This window comes from Prionailurus viverrinus, chromosome B4, assembly GCF_022837055.1.
Source record: "Prionailurus viverrinus isolate Anna chromosome B4, UM_Priviv_1.0, whole genome shotgun sequence".
NCBI lineage: Eukaryota > Metazoa > Chordata > Mammalia > Carnivora > Felidae > Prionailurus > Prionailurus viverrinus.
The window spans coordinates 121,205,683-121,233,612 of NC_062567.1; the positions used below are offsets into that span (position 1 = coordinate 121,205,683).

General features: G+C 46.8%; 1 protein-coding gene and 2 long non-coding RNA genes across 10 annotated transcripts in view; 1 reads left to right on the top strand and 2 right to left on the bottom strand.

The window, feature by feature from the left end:
* Positions 1-27,930, top strand: part of STAB2 (stabilin 2) — a 165,017-nt gene that overhangs the window by 98,863 nt on the left and 38,224 nt on the right. For all 8 annotated transcript variants that reach the window (XR_007153854.1, XR_007153855.1, XM_047865901.1 and 5 more), the window contains 14 exons: positions 1,509-1,640; positions 5,417-5,545; positions 6,798-6,854; positions 8,243-8,338; positions 9,869-10,064; positions 11,485-11,580; positions 14,985-15,030; positions 15,863-15,939; positions 17,918-18,043; positions 20,039-20,112; positions 22,114-22,185; positions 25,536-25,655; positions 26,569-26,616; positions 27,769-27,852. Coding sequence is in view for 6 of the 8 variants with exons in the window: in XM_047865901.1 (XP_047721857.1) it covers positions 1,509-1,640; positions 5,417-5,545; positions 6,798-6,854; positions 8,243-8,338; positions 9,869-10,064; positions 11,485-11,580; positions 14,985-15,030; positions 15,863-15,939; positions 17,918-18,043; positions 20,039-20,112; positions 22,114-22,185; positions 25,536-25,655; positions 26,569-26,616; positions 27,769-27,852 (1,353 nt within the window). In the remaining 2 variants the exon portion in view is untranslated. The remainder of the gene's footprint in view (positions 1-1,508; positions 1,641-5,416; positions 5,546-6,797; positions 6,855-8,242; positions 8,339-9,868; positions 10,065-11,484; positions 11,581-14,984; positions 15,031-15,862; positions 15,940-17,917; positions 18,044-20,038; positions 20,113-22,113; positions 22,186-25,535; positions 25,656-26,568; positions 26,617-27,768; positions 27,853-27,930) is intronic.
* On the bottom strand, positions 8,369-11,054 carry LOC125169955 (uncharacterized). The gene is made up of 3 exons (XR_007153856.1): positions 10,956-11,054; positions 10,304-10,510; positions 8,369-8,507 (listed from the first exon to the last, which is right to left on the bottom strand). It is a non-coding gene; the product is annotated as an uncharacterized LOC125169955 (long non-coding RNA).
* LOC125169956 (uncharacterized) lies at positions 11,569-14,191 on the bottom strand. Its single transcript, XR_007153857.1, has 3 exons — positions 13,906-14,191; positions 13,456-13,506; positions 11,569-11,651 (listed from the first exon to the last, which is right to left on the bottom strand). It is a non-coding gene; the product is annotated as an uncharacterized LOC125169956 (long non-coding RNA).

The following is a 27,930-nucleotide window of genomic DNA, read 5'->3' on the forward strand; positions in this document are numbered from 1 at the left end:
TTTGTCTAGGTGAGAAACTGGAGGAGAGGGCTTGTTCTTGAATCAACCAGGGTCCATCAGGAGACAGAAACCATACCGAAGAGAGTTTAATATCATGAATTGTTGATCGGGTACAAAGCTGTGTAAACATAACTGAAAGGTTAAAAGGAGGGAGAGAGAAGTCACAGAGGTAGCAGTAGCAGGAAGCATCTAGACCCAAAAGGCTGGAAGAGCAAAGGGAAGAGGTTAGAATTACTAAAATTTAGAGAAATGCAGAGGAGAGCCTCTCGGAGCTGTAACTCCGACCTCTGCAGAGGGGGCAATGTTCACCTGGCGTCTCTGACCGTGGAGGAGGGTCCCTGGGGGTCCAGGACCCAGACTCCAGCAGAGGGTGTTGCCTGGCAGGGGCTGAGAAGCCCTTCCCTCCAGATCCAGCTGCCACTCCAGGGTGCAGAGCGGGGCTTGGGTGATGCCCATAGAAACAGGAAGCAAACAGAAGGAGGAAATCCCTTATCCCTCCTTCAGTTCTAATAGGCCTCACAGTCTCCTTCTAGCACTTTCTACTGGCAGAACCTACCAGGAGCCCAGGCAAAGGAAAACTGTGGGCTGCAGTCACAGCTGCGGCATCACAAAAGCAGAGTGTGGAGGGTGGGTTCGGGGTTCCCAGGAGGAGAACTGTAAAGGGTAGGAAGGGTCTTACCTAACTGGTACCATCTTGAAATGCCATTGCTGTTTCTGGGCCAGGTCAGGGTTTCAAAGCGTGCTCTCTCTCCCCCTTCCTCTTCCTACCCTCTCCCCACTTTGGTGGGTCCTTCGGAGACCCCACCCATCACCAGTGGTCTCTGTCTGCTGTCCCCTGACCTGTGTGCATGCATCCTACTGCTGTAGTCATTTATCTCCTCCTTGGACCCTAAGCATCCAGAACCCGCCTCCGGCTTTTCCCCAGGGGGAGCCTGTCTGCCCCAGTGAGCACCCATCTAAGATAGGACCTAAGGCCCCAGTTCTCTCAGAGAACCACACATCTGGTCCATAGGACACACATCCTCTCTCGTCCCAGGCCAGCGCTGGGAGTGCTGGCCTGTCCACCCTCCTCCCCCCTCCACCCTGCCAGCCAGCTATGACATGAGATTGCTCAGCTCTGAGTATAACCTACTCCCACAGGTCACCCTATCTACAGGGCACAGAGATCATGTTCTTCAAAACATCCCATCGGATCTCCTCTTGTAGCCCCTGAAGCGAAAGGCAGGCTGGGGTGTGGGGACCCTCTCTTCACAGCACGTCTCTTCAAAGAAATCATCTCAGTCTGGGTTTTAGGGTCACGTCAGGAGTTCCTGACCATCCCACATGGAAGACCGGCCAAGTCTGAGGTATTGCGTCTCAGATTTAGTATTTAACATCTATCGCCTCATGATGTCTTGGCAAAAACTTGCAGTTCAACAAGCTGTTGCTCTTGTGATCCCCACGGTGCCTGGCAAGTGACTGGGACAGGCTGACCTATGGGTTGACTCTCAGTTCTGTGTGTTGCCCAGGAGGAGGACGTGCTCAGGTATCACGTGGTCTTGGAGGAGAAACTCCTGAAGAACAACCTGCACAACGGCATGCACCGGGAGACCATGCTGGGCTTTTCCTTCTTCGTCGGCTTCTTCCTCCGTGACGACCAGGTGCTATCCTTTTACTTACCATCCAGGACGGAGGGGTGCCTGGGCAGCCCAGTCGGTTAAGCGTCCGACTCTTGGTTTCGGCTCAGGTCATGATCTCATGGGTTTCGTGGGTTCGAGCCCCGCCTCGGGCTCTGCCCTGGCAGCATGGAGCCTGCTTGGGATTCTCTCTCTCTCTCCCTCTCTCTCTGCCCCTCCCCTGCTCCCACTGTCTCTATCTCTCTCAAAATAAATATATAAACCAAAAAACAAAACCAAAACAACAGGAATGACAAGAATGTCTTAGCGCCTATCCACCATCATCACTTCCATGTTGAAACAAATCTCACCAGTGCTTCCTCCACCTTATCCACAAAGGACAGTGCCTATGTTCCACCGTAAAGAGAAAACAGACTGTCAAGCTTCAACACACTCCCTGTTACCAGCCTCGGGACAATCAGTGCAGCTTCACTAATCACAATATTTGAATTCCAGCAGTCACAGGTGCCCTTTGACAGTGATTCCTAACAAACCCAGCAGATAGTCCCTGAGCACTCTCTAAGATAACAGTGAACACGGCAGCAAACCCCATCTCCCAGGACATGGCACTGGCTGAGGGGGCCAAGTGACACGTGGGGTCCAGCAGCCAAATGAGTAACATCATGATTGCCTGATCGCACAGACCACGGTCCTGGGACCAACAGCGCCCACACGGATGCTCAGTATTTACCTCACACAACCCCTAATTATTTCAAAGTCTTCAGGATTCATGAAAAAGAATTGATGAGACTAAACATTTGAAGTATTTCAAGTGTAGGGGCTCCTGAGTGGCTCAGTTGGTTAAATGTCCAACTGTGGCTCAGGTCAAGATTTCACAGTTTGTGAATTCGAGCCCGCATTGGGCTCTGTGCTGACAGCTCAGAGCCTGGAACCTGCTTCAGATTCTTTGTCTCCCTCTCTCTCTCTGCCCCTCCCCTGTTCTCTCTCTCTCTCTCTCTGTCTCTCTCAATAATAAACATTAAAAAAAAATTTTAATTTAAAAAAATAAACTAAAAATAAAGTGCTTCAAGTGTAATTCTATTTAAATATTTCAAACATCAAGGAAGATCAGTTTATGAAAATTCAGCGAGAAACTCACAGGGTGATTCTAGTATAAATTCTCCTAAGGAAAACTAATAAAAACAAATTATTGTTTAAGATAACCTAGGTGTTCTGTGAAAAGGAAAGTTTAATCACAGACATTTTTGAACAATAACATTATTGGAGCCTTTCAAAAAGTGCAATCCTGGGGCACCTGGGTGGTTCAGTCAGTTAAACATCTGACTTGAGTTCAGGTCTAACAGTTCATGGGTTCGAGCCCTGCATCAGGCTCTGTGCTGACAGCTCAGAGCCTGGAGCCTGCTTGGCATTCTGTGTCTCCCTCTCTCTCTCTGCCACTCCCCTACTTGTACTCTCTCTCTGTCTCTCCCTCTCAAAAATAAATAAACTTTAAAAAATAAAAATAAAAAAGTGCAATCTTAAAAGCAATGCTCTCAATGGTATTGTCATTGAACCACAAGTTAATTTTTGTGTGTGTTTTGTTTTAACCTGCTTGGGTTAAAAAAAAAAAAAAGAGCTTGAGTCTTACAGAATAATCTAACTCCAAATATTCTCCTCTGACTCCTGTAAATAATCCCACCTATTGTACAATAACTTTGAAGAGATCCTTTTAGATACATTTTCTTATTTTTCCCGTTAAGCAAGTTTTGATTGGTAAAGAACTTATTTTTTTGTTTTTATCCATATCATTTTTTTAAATGTTTGTTTTTGAGAGAGAGAGTTTGTGAGAGTATGCAAGTGGAGGAGGGGCAAAGAGAAAGAAGGACAGAGGATCCGAAGTGGGCTCTGTGCTGACAGCAGAAAGCCCAACATGGGATTCGAACCCATGAACGGTGAGATCATGACCTGAGCCGAAGTCGGACGCTTAACCGACTGAGCCACCCAGGCACACCGAACTGTATCATTTCTTATTTCATCACAGAAAGACGAATTTTCTAATGCATTTAGTTGGAGCAATTTCAACTCTGTCACGGTTATTTTCCATTTGCTCGGAAATTCTTTGATCTAGAGAAATCTTACAATAGAGGCTTTATCCTAAAATAAACAAATAGTTCTCTTACAGTCAAGGTTTTGCTTTTATTGATAACTCATTTGCTTTCTCTTAGGACAACGGAGTTGTAGGAAAAATTTCTCTAATCGAGTAGAGTTGTGTTCAAATAAAATTTTATTTTTTATTTAATTTTTTTAAATTTTTTTTTAACGTTTATTTATTTTTGAGACAGGGAGAGACAGAGCATGAACAGGGGAGGGTCAGAGATAGGGAGACACAGAATCTGAAGCAGGCTCCAGGCTCTGAGCTGTCAGTACAGAGCCCGATGCGGGGCTCGAACTCACAGACCGCAAGATCATGACCTGAGCCGAAGTTGGCCGCTTAACCGACTGAGCCACCCAGACGCCCCTCAAATAAAAATTTTAGTGCAGCCTGTAATTCCTTGAGTACATCTCACCATGAAAATGATTCAGACTTTTTTCATGCAAATCAACAGTATTACAGCTTCAGAAGTTCTGCCATTTTGATATTTTTTAAAGTGTTCAGTGTCTCAGAATTCTGGAAGTTTGTGGTGCAACCACCATTCGACATGACCAGTAAAGTTCCCAGCTAGTCTTACAGATCTACACAGACGCTAGAACACCTGTGGAGCTCTGCCGTGATTTACCTCAACACCCAGTGGAAAGTCACCTGACTTCAAGTAAACATAAGGGACTTCAACATTCCATGGGAGTTCAAGTTTCAGCACTTGGAAGAACCATTTTAATATTGCTGCTGTGGGGAGTCTGGGGATGTTATTAATCATTTTGAAGCCCTTATTGGTTACAAACTTAACTTTTTCTTAGTGCACTGAAGATTTCCCTTTCTCCCAACTCACACACACACACACACACACACACACACCAATTTTTTAAAGAACCATATGTTTCCAGTTTTATTGGTTACATTAATGAATGAATTAGTAGATTCCCTTGTTTTGTATTACTCAATCATTAAGGTATCCTCTCCTTAAAAAAAACAAAAATAAAACAAGTTATAGCTCAAAGTTGAATTGGAGTTAGCAGCCTTTCATGAAGAACCTCTGAGCATTCACCACACACTGGGAAATGATAACTATCTAGTGGAACTCTTTTCACAAACAAAAACACTAAAAAAATGCTAGTTATTCTTTTTTTCTTAAGTGCCTGTCACTTGGCCTTTGTGAGGGTTGCTTGCCAATTAACCACAGAGATGTGCTAAAAGGCCAGTGAGTCTCATTCTCCACATCTTCGTTTTGGAAGGCATTCACACCTCCAGGACCACCAGTCCACAGCACAGCTGAGCACGTCTGTGGTGCCATTTTGCCAGTGGAACTAACATAACAATCATGATTCAGAATTCCTCAAATGGTCATAAACCACCTAATGTGAGAGGTGGAGTGAAACCTTAGAGATTCTCTAGAACAGCCTCTTCCTTTTACAAAAGAGGAAGTTGAGATTTAGAGAGGAAAAACCATTGGCCCATCGTCACACAACGAGTTGGTGCCAGGTGCAAGACTGTTACTTAGACTCTCCTCCCTTAGGAGGGCCTTTTCCACTACAGTGTGTTACCTTCCAGGTGAATGCTGGAATATCTCCTAGGTTGTTGTGATATTGTTGCCTCCAATCCCGATCTTCCCTACTTCCCTTGAAATCACTACACTAAAACTCACATTTAACCCTCTTGGTTATAGCTCTATGTAAATGAGGCTCCAATAAACTACACCAATGCAGCCACTGACAAGGGAGTGATCCATGGTTTGGGGAAAGTTCTGGAAATTCAGAAGAATAGATGTGACAACAACGACACTATGATTGTACAAGTAAGTTATATGCAAGGCCAATGATGCAACTGTTGGCTTAGTTTTTTATAAATTTGTTAAGCATAAGTTTCATCTATCAGGGTATCTCAATTCAGTTGAAAAACACTGAGTGAGCATCTCTGATGTACAAAAAAGCAGAATCAGCTTGGCTCTACAAAGGTATATAAGACATGATCCCTACCCCCAATGGACTCAAAATCTGGTGCAATAAATTATACCTTGAGTACCTGGGAACGTGCCTGGGGGGTTGCATTGAGAAGAATTCTCAAGCCGTGGTCTTCGTCAAAGGGAAAACAAGCCATGCCTAGCGCAGGCTCAGAGGGGGGCTATGGTCCACCTATGGCAGATATTGGCCAAACCTGGTCTATGAGGAGAGAAAATAAAGAGGTGGGTTATTTCAGTGTAACATAAGATGCAGTAATGGAGACTTTTCAGTCCATGAGATAGTGTAGGATCTTTCTCGATAGTAATAGCTGCTGACGTTTTGGGGGCGCTTCTTATGTGCCAGGCACTGCACATATTCTATGTGGTTTTATGGTTTTACACAGGTTAATACACATGTTACATGTACCATGCTCACAATACCCTACAAAATAGGTACTATTACTATCCCAGATGGGGAAAACGAGCCACAGAGAAGCTAAGTAATGCACCAGGTTCACAGAGCTAGCAAGTGGCAGACAAGAAGTTAAAATCCAGGCAGTCTGGCCCCAGAGCCAGAACCCTGAACAACCACACCATCCTGTCTGGTGCGAGCCAAGTTAAGAACCAGTCACACTGACCTCCTCCTGTTCTAGGAATGGGTCACATTTAAAATTTTCTGTCATTCCTAGCTAGTGCTCATTGTTTTACGATAGTATCTATTAGCTCTGTACTGACCCCTCAGCTCCCCGTGCTCCCAAGGCCGGCACGGTGTGTGACACATCCTCTCAGTCTGGGAATCTCGACAAATTCACTAAATAACGGGTTTTCCGTGAAGGAGGGCTGTTGTTAAAGGAATTGGGATATAAATGAGGTAAGAGGATAATTAGTATCAGAGAGTAGAGGAAAGCAATGCTAAGACATCCCAGACCTCAAGTAGTTGAAGGGCTTATCTAAATGAACAGGAAAGAAGCTGATCGGATGAGCTCCCCTAATATCTTTCTGAGTTTCAATTCTATGTGCTAATACCTTCAGCTTCAAGGTCTGGAAAATACTTTGTAGTAAAAGCAATAACCATGAAATGTTCACTTTGCCTCTGTGTTTTACCAAGGGGAAATGTGGGAAGTGTTCCCAACAGCCGATCTGCCCACCTGGAACTAAACCACTAGTAAGTATTTTGTCTTCTTGTATAAAATAATTTCCAGATACTAGGTGGTCCGAATTAGAAAATGAACCTCAAGCATATCTCATTTTCTCTGCCCTCATCCCTGTATTTTAATCCCTGCGTTTTAATTTAATTTTAGCTTCTTATATTACATGCATCTTTCTAAAGTCTTGAATCCATTTTTTTTGGACCAAAGTAAAATTTAATTAGTACATAAATAGAAGCCGGGGTTCACATCATTCGATGCACAATGCAGGAAGAGATTTTTCACTTTCTACATCTTTCACATCCCAGAAGCCAGTTGAGGATAAGAGCAAGAAATCTTATCAGAGAAGGCAGACTCTATATCCAAACAACATCCAATCTGGATGAGTTTCCTTTTAGTTGAAGTTACAACTTCCTCTAAGAAACAGATGGCAAACTTGGGAGAAGTAAACATGTCTTTGAATTGATTACTAATCTATGTTTCTTGTAGCTATTTATTATAAGAGCCAGTCCTGATAATGTTCCAATCGTTACCAAAAAAAATAGATGGGGAGCGCCTGGGTGGCTCAGTCAGTTAAGCGTCCGACTTCTGCTCAAGTCATGATCTCACAGTTCGTGGGTTTGAGCCCTACATCGGGCTCTGTGCTGACAGCTCAGAGCCTGGAGCCTGTTTCAGATTCTGTGTCTCCCTCTTTCTATGACCCTCCCCCACCCACCCTGTGTGTGTGTGTGTGTGTGTGTGTGTGTGTGTGTGTCTCAAAACTAAACATAAAAACATTTTTTTTAAATAGATGCTTTTGCACCTTCCATAGCATGAGAATAAAAATTTTTAATGATGGGGCACCTTGGTGGCTCAGTTAAGCATCCAACTCTTGGTTTTGGTTCGGGTCATGATCTCAGGGTCAAGAGATCAAGCCCTTCCATGCCCAATGGATCGTGCTTGGGATTCTCTCTCTCCCTCTCCCTCACGTTCTCTCGAACGAAAGAAAGAAAAGAAAGAAAGAAAGAAAGAAAGAAAGAAAGAAAGAAAGAAAGAAAGAAAGAAGGAAAACTTATAATGAAAACAATGCTGATTCTCTCACTGGAGTTTTAATCTGGTACATTACAGGATATTTTTATCTAGTTTACAACTTTTCCTACAACTTCTCCTGAGTTAGTTTTCTAGACAAAAGTTCTGTTTACAGAGTACCACCTTAAGGTATCCTAATTTGGATTTTGCCTGCTTTCACTTCTGGCAGTAAACATTGTGATTCTGTGTCTCCTTTCTTACAAAGCAGCTCCAAGAAACCAACCCTCTCCCTTTCCAGAACATTTCAGTCAGAGGAACAGCGATATGTCACCCACGTACTTTCTCCTAGGGACTGGAACTTCTTCCCCAAAACGTTGACATCGTTTCTATTGCATAGGGTGAAGAGACAAGGAGATGTATCTACACCTTTTATTTCATGGGCAAGCGATCCGTGTTCATTGGGTGCCAGCCAAACTGTATGAAAACCGTCATTGTGAGTATAAGGATTGAATCGCCCTTCCAATTCCTGCAGCAGATGGGGAAATGTAATCATATGTCACACATGTATTCCTTCCGCCTCTCCTCTTCCTCCTCATCATCCCCACTCCCGTTGTCATCATCATTCAAGGTAGCGGTGGTTAACAGTAAAACTCAGGCCAGCCCTGTAAGTCAGGAAACAGGTAAAAGCTGCAATATTCAATTGCGTGGTGAAGAAACAGAAGGACTGAGACGCTAGAAGCACCATGGACCATCTCATTGTTGCAACAGGGTGAAATGCCCTGTGAGTGTGCTCGCATGCAAAGGGATGGAGAAGACAGCCAGCTCCCTAATAAGGGAAAGAGAAGGTGCACCTGCTTGTTTAGAAAACGAACCCCAGAGCTAAGTACGTCTGTGCTGTTGCTTTGGGATCTGCAGGAAAAGTCTTTATAACTTCCTGCCCTGCTTCTCTCCCAGAAGACTAGGCATAGCCCCTGCCTATCCTACAGAAAGCAAAGTGGTCTGGCCCTCAAGCTGCAGAGCTTTTGTGGGCTTTTTTGGTTTTTGCTTTCCAGGATCCAGAAATGTTTTATTGGAACACAGCCATGCTCATGCACTTACTTTCTTACTGAAGTAGAATTAACATACAATGTTATATTTCCTTTCACCAGTACAACAGGTGAATCAACAATTCTACAGGTGGAATCTAAAAACAAAACAAAGGAACCAAGAAACAAACCAAAAACATAGACTCTTAAAACACAGAGAACACCGTTGCCACGGAGGGTGGGGAATGAAATAGGTGAAGGGGACTATGAGGTACAGACTCCCAGTTATAAAGTAAGACACGGGGATGCAAAGTACAGCATAGGGACTATAGTTAGGAATATGCAGTAGCATCGTATGGTGACAGATGGTGACTGCGCTTATTGAGGCCACCACTGAGTGACCTAGACATTTGTGTTTTGGCGAACTCAAGAATAAGAGGCAGAGACGATGGGGGTTAAAGATGACGCTCATCATGAGGAGCACTGAGTAATATATGGAACTGTCCAATCACTATAGTGCACACCTGAAATTACGATAACATTATATGCTAGCTATAGTGGAATTAAAATGAAAACCTTAATAAAAATTTTAGAAAAGTAAAAAAAGCACACACCCAGGAGGGCTTCCCTTAACTCCAAGAGATTCATTTATAAAATGCAGAAGGCTTCCCCTGCAAAGGCGTCTCACCCTCAGAACCAGTGGGGATGACATAAGGCACGCCAGGGAGGGGCCCGGGGTCCTGGATGGTGACCACAGCTGACACATCCCCCTCCACCCCTGCATCACCTGCATTATTCTTTTCTCTGTTCCTGATGCCCTCTTTTCCCGCTGGTCTTCATCCCCGCCTCTCGCTGGCCTTTCTGCTTTCCCTCCTTCCTGCCTTCTGCTCCTTCCCGCTCAGGGTACCTCTCATGCACTGTCAGAGCTCCAGACAAAACCCGGGGATGGAGATGTGGCCGCCTCCCTCCAAGCCCAGCCTTGTCCCCCCCGGTTGCAGACGAGAGAATGCTGTGCCGGCTTCTTTGGCCCCCAGTGCCAGCCCTGCCCAGGGAAAGCCGAGAACGTCTGCTTTGGAAACGGGATCTGCTTGGACGGGCTGAACGGCACGGGCGTGTGCGAGTGTGGAGAGGGCTTCGGGGGCACGGCCTGTGAGACCTGCACCGAGGGCAAGTACGGCCCCCAATGCGACCAAGGTACGCACCCTCCTCCCCACCCCGGCAGGCCCTGCGCCAAACCTGCCAGGGCCCGATCCTCGCCGCTCCGTCGCCAGCCTGTCTGGGCAGGCGGGCCAGAATCCCACCCCTACTATCAGGGAATTGTAAGGACGTCCGTGTCCTGCGATATGCACAGAACAGTGTTTCCAAACATTTCCAGTCACTAACTGCACCTACCAAACGACCCCCAATCTGTTCGCGGACGTTCTCCCACCAACCTCACGTTTCTGTATTTGTCTGTGCGCCTGGATCCTCATGTTGGTTACCCTCTCGGGTTTGGACATTGCTTGATAGTCTGAAATGCCCGTTCCTGCACAGTCTCTTGTTTGGTCTGCACAGGAATCTTAGATACTTGGGTGTTCTGGTACCCATTTTACAGACGAGTATATTAAGGCAGAGTTGAATGGCTTCCCCCAGGGTCACACCTGATGAGAGGCAGAACCGAGATTTGAATCATACCTTACTTGGCTCCAAAGCCTTGCTCTTGAATCCTGCTGTCCTCTGTGTAAAGATTACTCTATTAATTCACCTTTAGCAAGCCACCTGCTTTAAGCTGTTTTGTTTTCACAAAACCGTCATCTGTTTGCATTCTCTGACCCTGACTTCCTTGTGCCCAGGGACACACGCACACACGCACTTGGGAGGAGTTTCTTAATCCACGATGGGAAAGCAAGGAATTCTTCTACCTTGCACTAAAAACCATAAATTGGACCTGGCTATCACTGCTTTATCAGTAGCCTGTCCAAGCCAAAATCAATATATAAGTGAATCATTACAATTGGACCATATACCATATAGTTGGAACTATAGTGCTGACTCTTTCTGTCATTTGGAAGCGTTTTCTGTTTCGTTTGTGCAGGGCTTCCTAACCTGTGATTCATGGGGTCATGGAGTCTAGCAACGCCCCAAAGCTGAAACCTTTTCTCGGGGGAAGGCATCCAAAGCTTCCAGCCAGTTCTCAGAGGCTCATGACACTGCTGCGTAATAAAGGAATTGGCATTTCTATGTTATTAAAGAAGGCAACGCCACACCAGGGTTATATAAACCTAGTGGACAAACCTTAGGGAACACATGTGCTCCCAGCCCAGGCTGTCCCACACAACCCTGAATCCTCAGATGACTTTAGCTGAGGACACTCTCAACCTGCTCGGGTCAGCAACCTACAGTGCTTCACAGTCCCACAACCGTGGTCTGTGTCAGATCATGGCCTGATTCGATTCTGTCTCCTGTGCCCCTGCCCTCCCTGTGAATCCAGCCCTCCATTAACGACAATGAGTCCCTGGAACCAGGTTGGCGAATGAAATGCCTCTCACGGGAAGTGACACTTTATAGTAAATGATAAATGAGCTCCTGAGCACAGGTCAGAGGTCTAACAATTTGTGGGCACTTTTCCACTTAGCGTGTTCTTGTGTCCACGGGAGATGCAGCCAAGGACCCTCGGGTGACGGCTCCTGCGACTGTGAGGTTGGCTGGCGAGGAGTGACATGTGACAGTGGTAAGGGCGAGCCCCTCGGTCCTTATGATCTGCTCTTAGCCTCGCGTCTTAGCAGCTACATTTCTTTCTTCCTAAAATAGAAATGACGCCTCTGTTACTTCCTTTGGCAATCCAAGTAATTCCTACTTGCTGCAAAAAGTTTGTAAAATAAAGACAAGCAGAAGGAAGTAGATCAGAACTGCTCACATTCCCACAGCAGGAAAGAACTCTCGCTAATGTCTTACATTGACCTACTGGCCTTCCGCTCTTTTTCTGGGTGTATAAACATCTGTGTGTGAGACCGCACTGTACATACAGTTTTACAGCCTACTTTTTCTTTTTTTTTTTTTAAGTTTTTATTTAATTTTGAGAAAGAGAGAGAGAGAAAGGAAAGATTGTGCGTGCACAAGTTGGGGAGGGGCAGAGAGAGAGAATCCCAAGCAGGCTCCACACTGTCAGCACAGAGCCCAGCACAGAACTCGATCCCAACAAACCATGAGATCATGACCTGAGCCAAAATCAAGAGTCAGACACTTAACCAACTAAGCCACCCAGGTGCCCCTACAGCCTACTTTTTCATTTTACAGTATGTAACGGATAGCTTTCCACATGGATAAATATAGATAAATACCATTTTTCAGTTTTCATGCAATATCTCAGTATATGACTATACCATGCTTTCTCAAACCAATTTTCGATTGTCATCGTAGCACTGCCATGAACATACATCATTTTGCATTTGTCTAATTCATCCTCTGATATTTCTAAAGATGGGATATCTGTGTCAGAAGCTGGCATTTTGGGGGCGCCCGGGTGGCTAGGTTGGTTAAGCATCTGACTTCAGCTCAGGTCATGATCTCACAGTAGGTGAGTTCGAGCCCCGCACTGAGCTCACTATTGTCAGTGTGGGGCCCACTTCCGATTTTCAGTCCCCCCCCGCCCATCCCCCCCCTTAAAAATAAACATTAAAAAAAAAAAGAAGTTGCACTTTTGGAGGGAGGGTTTGCTACTTCTTGCCGAGTTGTCCTGCAGAGGTTATATGCGTTTATTTTCCCACAACAGGATCTGAACAGGCCCATCTCCCCTAGCCACACCACACTGCACTGATGTTTCTTAATGTGCCCCAAGGACAGCCCTCTGGACTCACTCCCCTTCCTGCTCTCCCCCTGGGAGAAAAGACCAGCCCACCCTACCTGCCCCCCCCCCAATCTAGAAACCACCCACGTGGCCTTCATGCCTCCCTGGCCAGCATGTCTGCATTATTCTAACATCCACATCCCATCCTGTGGCTCATCCTCTCAGTGAGAGGCTTGGGGTCTGTCCCTGTGCCTCCTGTCCTAGCTTCCTCCACTCCATCCTCCACATGGCTGCCAGAGAGAACTTTCCAGAACACAGGTGTCTTAGTTCAGGCTGCTATAACAAGTGCTATAGACGAGATGTCTTATAAGCCACAGAAATGTCTCTCTCAGTTCTGGAGGCTGGAAGTCTGAGACCAGGTGCCATCGGGCTCTGATGAGAACCCTCTCCTGGGTTGCCAACTGCTTGTTTCTCACGTCCTCACACGGCAGAAGAGGCAAGGGTGCTTTCTGGGGTCTCTTTTATAAGGGCACTAATCCCATTCATGAGCACGCTTATGACCTAACCATCTCCAAAGGCCCAAGCCCCAACACCTTCACCCTGGAGATTAGGTTTCCACATATGGATTTGAGGGGTGGGGTGACACAAACATCTTCCCCCCCCCCACCACAGCAATAGGTAAGACCATTATTCCCACCCCCTCCCCAGGACTTGACAACCTGCTATGACTCTTCATTGCCTCCAGGAGAAAGTTCATTGCCTCCAAGGGACACACCTTAGCAGGGTAGAGTACAAGGCTATTCACCAATTGGCACTCACCCAGTTTTCCAGCCGGGTCTCAGTGCACATCGTGCACACGCAGCTTCTGGCCTAGAAATGGAAATAAGTGGTCAAGAGTGTTCAAAAAATGGTAGTATGAGAGCACAGAGGAAAGAGCCTCTAGACGAGCCAGGAAGAAAACTCCTCTGTTCACGTGTAAACTCCCCACTCCCAAGCGCCTGGCAGGCATCACTGAGGCCAGAGAGGGGCGCCACCTCCGTCTCAAAAGAGCATGCCGTGTAGCCACCCCTATTAACTGAAGTTGGCTCAAAGGTTTAGAGCATGTTTCAGAGAGGAGGACCTAAAAGATGACTGGGATTTCAGTAGACAGAGAATGGAGAGGTCACAGACTTCCAGGCTCAAGGAAGAGCATCCATAACAGCACAAAATTGCATTGTACCCATTTAGCACCTTGGAGCCTGTCAAGGTTCCCCCTGACACAAAACAGACCTCTTTTGCAGTCAGGTCTCCGCTGCAGGACCTTCTGTGTGACTTGGCCAGTTCTAATGAGATTCTATCCCAACGGCTGTTAACGTGGGCATCCTCCCCAAAGGGTACTCTTTCTTCATCGCTAATGATTTCTTTCTGGATCCTCCCCTGCTGAGAAATATCTGGTAACTGAGCATCAAAGAGCGAGAGCCCATGCTATTCCAGGAAATTTAGGAATTAATTCAACTAATAGATAATAGGTACCTTGCTATATGCCTGTCCCTGGACTATTTTTGCAAATACAAAAGAAGGGGGGATGGAGTGCCGGGCTAGCTCATTCATAGAGCAAGCAACTCTTGATCTCAGGGTTGTGACTTTAAGCCCCATGTTGGGTGCAGAGATTACTTAAAAATAAAATTTAAAAAGAAAATTTTTAATGTTTATTTTTGAGAGAGAGAGAGAGAGAGAGAGACAGAGCGTGAGTGGGGGAGGTCCAGAGAGAGAGGGAGACACAGAATCTGAAGCAGGTTCCAGTCCCTGAGCTGTCAGCACAGAGCCCGATGCCGGGCTCGAACTCACAAACCGTGAGATCATGATCTGAGCTGAAGTTGGACACTTAACCGACTGAGCCACCCTGGCACCCCCAAAATATAATCTTTTTTGAAAAAAGGCAAAAAAGCCTTTTAATATTAGTTATAATTAAGCTTTGCTTGTTTATTTCACTCCATAATAAAGTGATGAAAAACTAGAAAGAATAAAGAACACAGGAAATAGAAATAAGAGTAGAAAAATCAGGCCCCAGGGAGGAACATGCATCAACCTCCAGACCCTGATGGAGGATACTGTGTTTTACTCTCCTCGCAGCCTGGCATACAGTAGACACTCCATCAGTATATTCAGCCTTCAGATTTGGTGCTGAGCTTCCTGGCAGCCAAGGCAAAACAAGGATTTATAAGCTCATACAGTTTTACATAGCTCACGTGATGCATATCATTACTTCTGAGGAATTAAATCTTTTCTGGGCAGCAAGTACTCAAAGAAAGCTCCCCAGTTAGGTTTAGTAAGAAAGGACTGAGCCAGCAATTGGTTCTCTTTTGCAGAGATCACCAAAGACGACTGCAATGGGGTATGCCACACCAGCGCCAAGTACGTACCGCTGAGCTTTTCTCTGGAAGTGATGCAAAGGGGGTTCTTTTCTAGGAGTGTCCACGTCAGGCCCTGTCTTCGGGGTAATAGCTTCCTGAGACCCTTTCTGAAGACTTATGATGAATTTAAGTATGAAAGGAAAAATCTCTCTGAAAAGGCCACCATCAACTTGCCACATTCAGCCTTCGAAACAAGCTGCCACCTGAGTTACCTGGCATATCGGCAAAAAAGCCAGCTGCTGCCCCCAGTTCAAGCCACAGGGGCCCTTTCATAGAGGCCGAGGGAGCCCAGTGCCCCTGACTGCCGTCAAACCTTACTCCCCATTCACAGTGAAGCCTTATGTGTTCATACTTCAACATCATACTCCGAACTCCCAGAGGGGTGTGATGGCTTAACTAATTGGCCCGGTAACTGGACTTAGACCTGAATTCAGATCAGCCTCTGTCATTTTCATTGTGTGCATGACCTGGAGTCAATTACGCTTCTAAGCCCCAGTTTCTCCATCCGTAAATGGAAATAGTAACATCTACGGGTTAGGGCTACTGGATAGCGTGTAGGTTATGAGAAGTAATGTGGGAAGCACGGCTCCAAGGACATAAGTGGCCCTCTAAAGATTGCTGGCTGTCCTCCTTATCCCGGGCCGATGCCCACCCATGTACTCTCTGCAGTTTCGGCCGCCCGTCCAGGGCCGTGCTGGGCAGGGACTCTCCTTCCGAGCCTTAGGCAAGACCTCTGAGTGAAGCAGGGGGCAGGAGCCAGGACGCTGGGGACACAGTGGGTGGAGGTTCTGTATTCTTTCCCCACAAACAGCGCTTGCCATTTCTTGTTGCAGCTGCCTTGTCAATCCGGACGGGACAGCCTCATGCAGATGTGCAGCAGGATTCCAAGGGAATGGAACAGTCTGCACAGGCAAGCGAGGAAGGGACCGCTGGGGTTACAAGGGTGGCACAAGTCCTGCAGACTGTACCATTCTGCCACCACCAACCACTGCTGCTGCCCTGGATGTAACAGGGCAGCCGACCAGGCCCCCTGGGCGAGAAAACTGCTGTTAGCGGTTGGGGCGTGTGTTGGGTTAGGAATGCATGGGACAATCGTACCTGTTCTCGTCTCCAAACAGCCGTTCACAGCCTTGACCGCAACTGAAGTCACCTGGGGAACTTTGAAAACACCAGCTTGATTGACCTAGCATGTGACCCAGGCGTGGGGACTCTGGAGTGGGACAGACAGGGACCCGAGTCCTGGTTCTTCCTCCTACTACCCACACAGCTTTGGATGGGTCTCTTATTTGCTCTGAGCCCCCTTAGCTCACTTTTAAAGTGAACATAAAACTGTGTCCCTTGCAGAGTGGTTTGAGGACAAAACGACCTCTCTGTGCAATGGCTGAATGAGGCAGAATTTAAAACAGCCCCTCACCAGACTCTCCCGGGTTTGAGTCTAAGTTCTTATAGCTTGTATTACCTTGGGAAAGTTGCTTGACGGCTCTTTGCATCATTTTCCCATCTATAAGTTGTGGTCAGTAAGAGAATCTCCCTCCCTGGACCTTTTGGTGAAAATGAGATTAATAACGGTGAGGTGCTTAGAACAGCCTTTGCACAGAGCACTCGGGAAATGGGATCTAATACTCTTAAGGTGCCCACCACATATTTGGTGCTAGAAAACTGGAAACGCTTAGCATCATATTTCTCTCGAGCACCTTGTCCAGGCAGCCTTCAGTCCAGATTGTGGTGAACAATGAACATACCAACCTGTCTTCTAGACCATCTTACCCCAGGGGGTTCTCCCAGCGTGCAGGCACCCGGGCCCTGGTCCCAGATGTTTCATGTGGTAAGATGTGCACAGTATGCCAGTGAAAACAGCTGGGAGGAGCAAATAACTGGAATATTTTTCTTGCCCTCTGTTTTTAGGAAATAGCAAAAGCAGAGTTATAGGAGAGCAGCCCACATTTCTGTAACACTTTCATGTACGTTATCAGATGGGAGTCTCCAAACCTGCAAACAAACCTCAACAGGTGGACCCCAAGGTTCAGATTCACTGAGTGGCTTGTCCAAAATCACACCGTGGGACTCCAAGTGGATCTAGGTCTTGATCCACTTTGTGTACATGTTGTGAGGTTGAAATCCAAATTCTTCTTCTGTGGGTGAATATCCATTTGTCTCCATATCATTCATTGAAAAGACTCTTCTCTCCCCCATTGAAATGTCTTGGCACCTTTGTGGAAAAATCAATTGACTCTGGATGTATGGGTTTATCTCTGGACCCCCAGTTCTATTCCATACATAGACGCCCTTTATCAGGTTGAGGAAGTTTCCTTATATTCTTTGCCTGTTGAGCTTTTATTATTAAAGGTATTGAATATTATCAAATGCTTTTGTTCCTTCTATTGAGGAAGGAACAAGTGGATTGGTCTTTAATCCGATTGATAGACTGTAGTACATTAACTGATTTTTAAATGTTAAACCACCTTGCACTCCTGCATAAGTCCCACTTAGTTATGGTGTATTATTCTTCTTGCCGAATTTGATTGACAAGTATTTTCTTGAGGATCTTTGTGTTTATACCTGTGAGGGATATTGATGTATAGAGTTTCCTTGAGATGGCTCTGTCTGGTTTTGGTATCAGGCCTCATAAAATGAACTGGGAAGTCTTCTCTCCTCTTCTAGTTTTTGGAAGAACTTGGGAAAATTGGTATTTATTCTTCTTTAAATGTTTGGTAGAATCCACCAGTGAAGACATCCGATGCTCTGCATTCTTTTGAATTATCCGTACTTAATCCAGTGCCCGGCATTTTGAAGTAGCTTCCATTTCTCACGCAAGTAAAGAATGCATCACTGTTTTTTCTCCCCCCTCTCTCCCCGGCTGGGCTCTGTGTCGCGTCTCCCTTCTGTAGCCATCAATGCCTGTGAGACCAGCAATGGAGGTTGCTCTGCCAAGGCTGACTGTAAAAGAACCACTCCAGGAAGCCGGGTGTGTGTGTGCAAGGCAGGCTATACAGGCGACGGCATCGTGTGTCTAGGTGGGTACCATCCTTCACCTGTCTGGTGGCAGTGGCTTTACGGTCAGAGCCCCAGTAAGTGATCCTATTATTAGGACGTGCCACTGTTGGAACAGTCTGTGCAGGAACGTATGAGGTGTGTAAAGGTGACCACAGGGGTATGAAGGTGTGTGATGTCCAAAAATCGCTTGGGAAGGAAAAAAAGGGAGACACTTTTTCCAATTAAGCATGACGGTGCTGACTGAATTTTGTAACATTTATTAGTTCCTTTCTTACACAATAACACATTCTCACTGTAGAAAAATTAGAGAATGCATATATGTTGGGGGGGGTGGGTAGATTCTAGAAATAACCACTCTTCCTATGGTCGTATCACTTCGTTTGCTATGGATGCACCTACTTGTTTAAACAACAGTTCTGTCTTATGATACATAATACTTACTATGCTTAGCAATACAAAAGAACAGCACTCCCAGAAAGTAAGTGTTTCTCCAAATCATTATCTTAATGGCTATACACTGTTCTACTATAAAGGTATGCCATCGTATGCTGTCTGACTTTTAACATTTTAGTTGTAAAAAAATACATTCACACCAAAGTATTGCAAGAATAGTATAAAAGAAGACCCACTCGCTCTTTACCTGGATTCACTATTGCAAACATCTTGCTTCACTTGCATTATCATTTGTTCTCTTTATATATGTACCTCTTTTTCCTAAACCATTCGAGAGTAGACTTTTTTCATATTCCCGTTATCCTTAAATACTTGGGCATATCTGAGAATGAGAATAAGTTCTTACATAGCCACTGCAGTTACCAACTTCAGTCAATTTACTATTGTTTTAAATGTTTATTTATTTTGAGAGAGAGAGAGAGAGAGAGAGAGAGAGAGAGAGAGAGAGAGAGAAAGCAAGCGGGGGAAGGGACAGAGAATTCTAAGAAGGCTCCGTGCTCAGTGCAGAGCCTGAGGCAGGGCTTGATCTCACAGCCGTGAACTCATGACCTGAGCTGAAATCAAGAGCCAGACGTTTAACTGACTGAGCCACCCAGGTGCCCCAAATTTACCATTAATATACTACTTTTGTCTAACTACCATTTGTATTCTAATTTTGTCCCCTGACCCAATTACATACTGTTCTGGCTTTTTTCCTCAAGTGCAGGAAGTAGTTTAGGGGTGGGCATCGTATTGAGCTGTTATGTGTTAGTCTCCTCAAATCAGGGATGGCTCCCCAGCCTTGCTTTGTCATTTATGACATTGACATTTTGGAAGAATAGGCCACCACCCCAACTTTTTTTCATAGCATGTCCTTCCTTTGGGGTTTGTCTGATGTTTTTCCATGATTATATTGAGACTGTGCATTCTAGACTCGATATCACAGGAGTGATATCACATCCTTCTCAGGCTATCACACAGGAGGCTCATGATTTCCAGCTGCCTCTCTTTTGTGACGTTAATTTTGACCACGCAGTCAAGGTGTTGTCTGATTTCTCCACTGTACAGTTCCTTTCTCCCCCATTGCTACTAATAAGCCACCAATAGGGAGATGCTTTAACACCAAGAAAATATCCTGGTCCTCATCAAAATGTCCTTCTAAATTTAGAATCTGTCCCTGAACCAATTTTATGATGAGTGTTGCAAGCGGCTGTTTCATTCCTAACTCTCTTCCTTCCTAGCATGTTGGATTGGATCCAAGATTCTGTTGTTTCAAGTCCCTGGCTGCAAATGCTCATATTCACTCAATAGCGGGACAGAAGCAAGCCCACAGATGAGGCCCCTGCTGGCACAGCCCCAGCCCACAGGAGCTGATTCTGAGAAACCGTATCTGGTACCTTCCCTGCTGGCTTACTTCTGCCACAGAGCTGTCAGAAAACTGAATCACACTTTGACACCTGCTGACACACTTTGACACACTGACACCTTGTCCAGTTCTAGCCATCCTGCCTGGTTCCTCAAGATGTCTTGATTGGAAAAGGAGGCTGGATTTTCATGCCAGGTTCTGGCTTTTTGTTTTAAAGAGATCAACCCATGTTTGGAGAACAACGGTGGCTGTCACAAGAACGCAGAGTGCACACAGACGGGACCCAACCAGGTGAGCTCAGCCCCGCCCCCACACAGGGTCCTAAGTTTTCCTAGGAGCAAATTCCTGGATCTTCAGACCCACACCCGAGGGAAAGGGGTTGAGAACAGACCTATGGGCACCAGCAGCATAAAACCAATATTTTAGGGGGGAATTCTGAAAGAATCCCTAAAGAGGCCATTCTTTGGGAATAAGAAATGGTGGCTGTGAGGGGACCAGAGGGTTCTTGGGAGAAGGGGCTTCCTGAGTGGGGAGGGGTAGACATCTGCAAACACCACATGGTTCCAGACTCACCTAGAAAGTTTCCAACGATGCTCTCCTTTCAGCTTTCTGATGCCTAGAAAGCTGAGGCATCATCTTCTTTGGCTTGAGGCCTTGAAATGCATGTGCCACAGCATAAGATAGCACTTTTAGGGGCACCTGGGTGGCTCAGCTCGTGAAGTGTCTGACTCTTGGTTTCAGCTCAGGTCACAATCTTGTGGTTTCATGAGTTCAAGCCCCACGTCGGGCCCTGCACAGGCAGCACAGAGCCTGCTTGGGATTCTCTCTCTCTCCCTCTCTCTCTGCTCCTCCCCATCTTGCGCTGCCTCTGTCTCTCTTGAAACAAATAAATATGCTTAAAATAATTAATTTTTTAAAAAGATAATGTTTTTAGGCCCTCTGCTAATCACATACTCCCTAACACAGTGAGTTTTGCAGCCCAAATAAGCACAATAGTCAGGAAATTATATACATCAGATACTGGATGATGAAGTGAAGTCCCATGGAATGTTCTATCAACCTTGTTTAGGCTGCAACCTCAGTGCCAGTTCTCCCAATGATTAGAACAAGCAGGTGCCTAAAGAGCCCAAAAATAAGGGGGAAAAATACCCTTATTTTGAAAGAAGTGTGTGTGTGTGTGTGTATGTGTGTGTGTGTGTGTGTTTACACATATAGTCTTGGTGAAAACCAGAACAGGCAGTATTTGGCTACCTTAGACACATTTTGGGGTTCAGCAGAGCTCTTATTTCAAACCACATATGGAGAAAGGAAAACCCAGAAGCATTTTGGTGCTCAGGGTGTCTACAAGTCCTTCTCCAGACCTAGAAGGCAGTGAGAGGGACCCAGGGTTGATCTCTGGGACAGGACCTAAGCCCAGGAGGGGCAGCTGGTGGGTGTCTTGGTAACAGTTTGGGTCAAGGTCAGGACCCAGAAGAAAGGAAGAGGCAGAGGAGTGAAAATCTGCCATTTGGCCCTGGCTGACCCTGTCAGTGAGTCCAGGCTCTAACAAGCAGACATCGGACCAGAGCCACCTCTCCTGTGTGGCTTGGGTGGATTAGAAAAGAAAAGCCACCCCTCTGGTGGACACATTAGGAGCAAGTGCCCTTCCTTCTGGGCGCAGAACTAGGTAACTAGAGCGTAGCTGGGTTTCAACCCTGCCTGCTCCTGTGCCCTTGTTCCTGAGCAGAGCACCGGGGAAATGGGGGTGAACTAAACAGTCCCCAGCTTCCCATGGACAGTGTCCCCTCCCTCAAGTTGAAGCCCCCACTGACATCGTTGGCCAAACAGTGGGTCTGACTGATTGTTTTCACATGGGCCACCCATGTGAGGCCAAAGCCCCCCTCCAGCATCTCCCAGGGCCGGTGCCTTGGGGCTGAGCCTGGGTGGAGAGGCACAAGGTCTCCGTGTGAATGGGAGTGGGTCATGGCTTAGCCTCCTTGCACCCAAGCTTTTACCAACCCAAGTGACAGAAGGGGTGAGTGCCAAGAAGGCAAGGGACCAAATAAGGTAAGAATGTGTTAAAAAAGAAATGAAGTCTCTTGGCAGGAAAGTCAGGCTCCGTAGGAGATCCCAGTGCTAGAGTGAAATGTGCCGAGTGCGCTAAAATAGGATGACGATTACCATCGTAGGATAGATCTTGCCAATATCACATATAGACCCTTGTGACGCCACCGTGACCACCATAGACCCGGAGCGTGAGAGCCAGCAGAATCTCCCTGTGAAATAACCCGTTTCCCTCCCCTCCCCGGACAGGCAGTGTGTAACTGTTTGCCCAAGTACACTGGCGACGGGAAGGTCTGCACGTTCATCAACACCTGCTTAACCGTGAGTAGGGCTCCGGGGCCGAGGCCCGGAGATGTCCGGCCTGGGGTGCCTCCTACCTGCCTTGCGGGGGACGGCGCATCAAGGAGGCCACATGCAGAGGCCGCTTGTGGGCCCTGGGGCGTATTTCCCCCTCAGGTTCCAGTTGTAGCTGGAGAAACTCCATTCTCTGCCTCTGTCCTCACCTCTGTGCTGGTGTCTTCTCCTCTTCTACTAAAAACTACCGCGGACTTAAGGCCCACCTGCCTCATCTAGGATGCTCTCCTCTCAAGGTCCTTAATTACATCCGCAAAGACTCTTTCTCTAAACGAGGTCACATGCACAGATACAAGGGCTTAGGACATGAGCATACCTTTTAGGTACAGAGCAAGGGAACGGCTCAGCCAGAACTTGAATCCATGTCTGTCTTACTCAAAGGCTGCACCCTTGACCGCTTCAGGGGTTCTTGTTCCTCCCACGAAGCGGTCAGCCCCAGAGGAAGTGCTGTCTATGCATCGTACTTCCCTTATTCATATCACTGCCCACCCGGAGCCTCCAGCTGTGGGTGTAAGAACAGCCCAGATGCCACATAGTTAAAGCCCTTCCTCTCTGAGCTTCATCCCGATCGTCCCCTTGTGTCGATCTGGCAAATGCCTCAGGAGAACATGTCCTCACATGAAATGATTGCAGAAAACAGGGTGCTGGGGCATGGAGCTGTCACAAGCAGACCCATGCAGCTTTATTTGCACAGCAACTCTTCAAGGACCGTTTCCACCTGGTTTTTTCAATGGCCACCTTGTCTTGGCAACTAATGCAATGAACCTACTTGTGCCTGACAGTCAGGTACAAGAGTCATTAACTCTTGGCCACTGCACCCATGACTGCCACCACCCACTGGATCCTTTCAAGAAGAACAAAAGTTTGTTTTCTTGCAAGATGAGTGTTAAGGCATGCTTTTACGCTGATGAGTACAGTCCAACAGAGAGAAGGAAACTGATACTGAAGGAGAGAAGGTGGAATGTTCCAGGAGGAGGGTACAGGAGTGGATGAGGAGAAAGGGCCCCAGAGCCCACAGGTGAGCCCCAGGCAGGAGCAGGGCCAGTGGTAGGTAGGCAGGTAGTTGGTCAGTCAGGCTGTTAGTCAGGTAGATCATTAGCCGATCAGTTCGTTCATTAGTGAGCCAGTTAGTGAGTCACTCGTGGGCACATGCTGTGTGGAGCCCTTACTGTGAACTAGCTTAAAAATGCGTCTGATCGCTCTAAATAAATTCTTAGTCCCGTGAGGACAGAGACGGCTCGCATTTCTACATATCCAGTAGGAAACCTTTCACGCAGCTCCCCGGCTCCCAGGCACCATTTTAGGCACTGGGAATTCATCACTGACCAAGCAGCGAAGTCTCATCCCGTAAAGAGTCTACTCTGAGGGGGAAGAGACGGACACCTCATGTGTAAATGACTAGTCAGACCGTCAGTTGTGAGTTCATTTGTTAAGTAAGGAAAGTAGGGTTGGTGACCAGGCGCAGGCAGGTGGTGAACGTCAGGGCGGGAAGGTGGGGTGTCTGCGTCTCCATGAGGTATGAGGTGAGCCCATCAGCTGAGAGTGAGGGGCAGTGGTTGAGAGTTGGAGGGAGGAGTGAAGGTATGAACTGTCTTCCCCAGAGAGAGAAAAGTTGCTCTCTGGATGAGCACCGATGTGATAGCTCTGAAGGCAGGTGCGGACATCACACACGTGTGACTTTGTCCCGCAGTGCCCCGCGAGTCAGGGCCAGCCCAGAGGCAGTGGTTTACCAAGCCGTTGTGTCAGCCGCTGTGCCGGGACAAAGCTAGGAGCAGGGGCCAACTGCACCGGGCAGGTGGGTGAGAGAGAAGCAGCTGGAAGGAGGGGAGGCCCCTGTGGGTCAAAGGAGGCTGGAGCTGCAGCATTAGAAGAGGGGAGTTGAGATGATGAAAGCTGGTGGTCAGAGAGAGCAGGATGCTTGAGGGAGAGCCTCGGGAGGGGTCCACTTTAATGTGGAGACGAAGCCAAGGGTGGCCAAGGGGTGGTGGCAGACACAGGGTGTAGACAGAGGCCACTGACAGAGACGTTCACGCCACCAAGCATGGCCACGGGTGTGGAGGGAAAGCTGGTGATCCAGGCGCCACCACCAGGACCAAAGAAACGGGCCATCATGGATTCCGTGTGTTCTCGGGGAGCTGGGGTCTGTGAAGGATGAGGCAGTAGAAGTAGTTTGGAAGCTCAGTAGGAAAGACACTACCCCAGCCCCAGGCCACAAAAACAGCTTTGCTTGAGGGGTGCGGGGGAGCAGCGTTTGCGGGAGACAGACACGTCTTCAGTAAGAGGCGGAGAGAGTTTTCTGGAGACTGCTGGGAGTTTGTTAATGGTGGTGAGTTTCAGAAGGCACCAGGAAGGGTTTGTGAGGGCAGGAAGGGGTGGGTGTGGGGTCAGATCAGCAAGGAAGAGAATGTCCGTGAGGTAGGAGGGAACCTAGAGCGTGTAGACTTGTTGACAGAGAGAAGCAGGAGAGTGGCACAAGAGGGGGTTTGTCTTGGTGCTCTTACAGCAGGCCGGGTATCGGGACGGTAAAATCCAGTTGCCTTAAGAGACGGCAACTGGTCTTGAAGAGCTCACTGAGCTGTGTCAGCTTGAGGCAGGGATCTGGGACAGACAGGAAGTCCCTCCTGGCCCCAAATATCATGCTCCACTAAGGCTCTGGGAACAAGCATTAGAGGGAAGGAAGATTTTATAGCCGACCGTTAAGTCTGTTGACCTCCTTCTTTGCTCAACCCCATCGGGGTTCTTTTTCCTAAGCTCACATTCTTTCCCCACTTAGAAACTGCTTAGGCTGCAGACTCCTTCTTGGTATTCCTATGGATGTTGGCTTTGCATTGAACTTTGCTTTGTTTCTATTTTTAGGTCTCTGTCCCATCTCCCACAGTTTTTAAGCTCTTTGTGGACAAGGACAGTGTGTTCTATCTCTTTTATACCAACTGCCTTCTAGCTGCTGACTATCACCTGGCCATTATGAGATCAGGATTTAAGCCTAAAGCTGGGAACTGTCGGGCAAGATTGGTCCCTTTCCAGTCAACCCACATGTGCTGAGAAGGTTTCCATTTGGCACCTCTGGGCTTGTCCGTTTACAGCTGGAGATCTGCTCGGTTGGACTCGCCCTCTTGGGATACGTGGCTGGGTGAATACATGGCTCTTACTATAGGGAGTTAATAGGCAAGTTCAGGAGAAGGGCAATAGTGCAAACCAGTCAGTTAGAAGGTGGGTACAAAAATACATTTCAGTACAGAATTGCTTTGTGAATATTGGCAGACCTGGCAAGCGAACCGGGCTGACTCTTACCCCCCACCCCTTGGAAATTTTACCAGAAAAATGGCGGATGTAGTGAATTTGCCATCTGCAATCACACTGGACAAGGAGAAAGGACATGTAATTGCAAGCCAAACTACATCGGGGATGGGCTCACCTGCCGCGGCAACATCTATCAGGTAACGAAAGGCCTGTTTCCATAGAGCGAACCCTACTTGCCTCGCTGTGCTAGGAATCCAGGTCCCTAAGGACTGCGCAGGAGTTTTGTAACTTGTAAAGCTCTACAAAGATGGGAAAGCCTGCTTTTATATAAATTGGCAATGGAAAGAGATTGTATCTACACATGAGAATCCTCACATCGATGAGTTCTGGAGTCAGAAGCACCTGGGTATGAATTCAACTCTGTCAATCAGTGATGAGACATTAGGCAATTACATTACCTCCCTATGCATCAGTGTTCTAATTTGTAAGAAAAAAAATTCTAATGGTACCAACCCCATTGGGTTGTTAGCTGATATAATGTACGTAACACGCATAGAGCACACAGTAACTCAAAGGCGTTACCTTGATGTGGGTGCCGTTGGAACATATGTGTGTGTGCACACCCACAGGCATCTGTACTGGCCATAGCGGATGAGGAGCAATGATACTTGTAGATTTCTACCCCTTTATAAAGTGAACGTTCTGTTATTTGGCTTAAAGAGGGACTAGAGCATTCTGGCTAATCAAATATGCTTGTTAATGGAGGAATTAAATCTTCCATAAACCTATAATTGGTTTTTTTTAAATATTTGAACTTTAAAAAGTGCTTCTAAACCTTAACTGCTTTTGGAAATGGCTAGACCTTTCTTTGATAAATCAGATGGTGACTCCAGCAAGGTTTTGGAACTCACAGCATGTTCCCATAGTTGTTCTGAACATCGGTGGGAAGCCTGTAGGTGGGGCTTGAAAAAGAAGACCCATGAGGGCAGATTTCCAGCTGACAGTGTGGTAAAGACTCTCAAACTTACAGAAATTGCCCTGCGACAACCTTGAATTGATCTTGCGTGTAACCCAAGACATGAAGTGACCCTCCTCTATCTTTGTTTCCAGGAGCTTCCCAAGAACCCAAAAACATCCCAATACTTCTTCCAGCTGCTGGTAAGAACATGTGTGTCTGTCTGTAGCTGTAGGAGTTGGGTCTCCAGCCAGATACAGAGAAACTGTAGCCTCCGGAGTCAGTGAAGGGAGAAGAAAGTCCGGGAACGTGGGTTTCTGGCCCATTCTACATAGAAGAATGCACTGCGTGCAAAACCTGCCATCACACCAGAGGCAAGAAGCATTCCTGGGGCAATTGGTTAACTCCGGGTGAAAATATTAAGTTAGGTCTTTATGCACATCATACATTGGGATAAGTTCCAGATATATTGAAAAATAAAAGATAAAAATATAAACGAATAAGGGGCACCCGGGTAGCTCAGTCAGTTGGGTGTCCGACTCTTGATTTCAGCTCAGGTCATGATCTCGCGATCCATGGGTTCAAGCCCCGCGTCGGATTCCGCACTGACAGTGCAGAGCCTGCCTGGGATTCTCTCTCCCACTCTCTCTGCCCCTCCCCCACTCTCTCAAAAATAAATAAACTTTAAAAATATATATCTAAATGAATACAATCATAAAACCTAGCAGAAAATATAACTAGCCAGAGGCTCTTAACATTGGCAACAAGGCAATTAGCATAGCTAAACCAATCATCTTATAATCAATTATCCCAATTATGTAAAATATTTACATGTAGAAGAGACATTGGAAAAAAATACCTAAAAATAATAGGTTGCATCTAGGCAGTGGGGCTATGGGTAGTTATTTCCTTCTTCATGCTATATTTTCAAATCTTTAATACAATAAGCATATTTTTTTTTTCCGAGAGAGAGAGAGTGAGCACAAGTTGGGGAGAGGGGCAGCGGAGGAGAGAGAGAGAAAATCTCAAGCAGGCTCCACACTCTGTGCAGAGCCCAACCTGGGGTTCGATCCCACAACCCCGGGACCATGACCTGAGCCAAAATCAAGAATTGGAGGCTCCACTGACTGAGCCACCCAGAAACCCCAACGTATGTTATTTTTATAACCAGGTAAAAATAAACATTATTTCAATGACAAAGACTGAGAATGAATTTGAATCTGAGACTAAATAAAACACAGATCTCCAGATTCAGTTTTCACTCCCCTCTGTCACCACTGACTTTCTGTATTTGTTTGAAACTGTACGTATGTTAATTAGGTACCTGCCATGTGGCCCCACCTTCCTTCCCACAGGAACATTCTGTGCGAGATCTGAGCGGTCCGGGCCCTTTCACTGTCTTTGCACCTTTATCTGCAGCTTTTGATGAGGAACCTCGGGTAAGCATGAAGCTCTAGGCAAGCCGAAGAGGTGTGGAACGGGAACCCAGTCTTTGGGTGTCACCCTGGAACCAATGC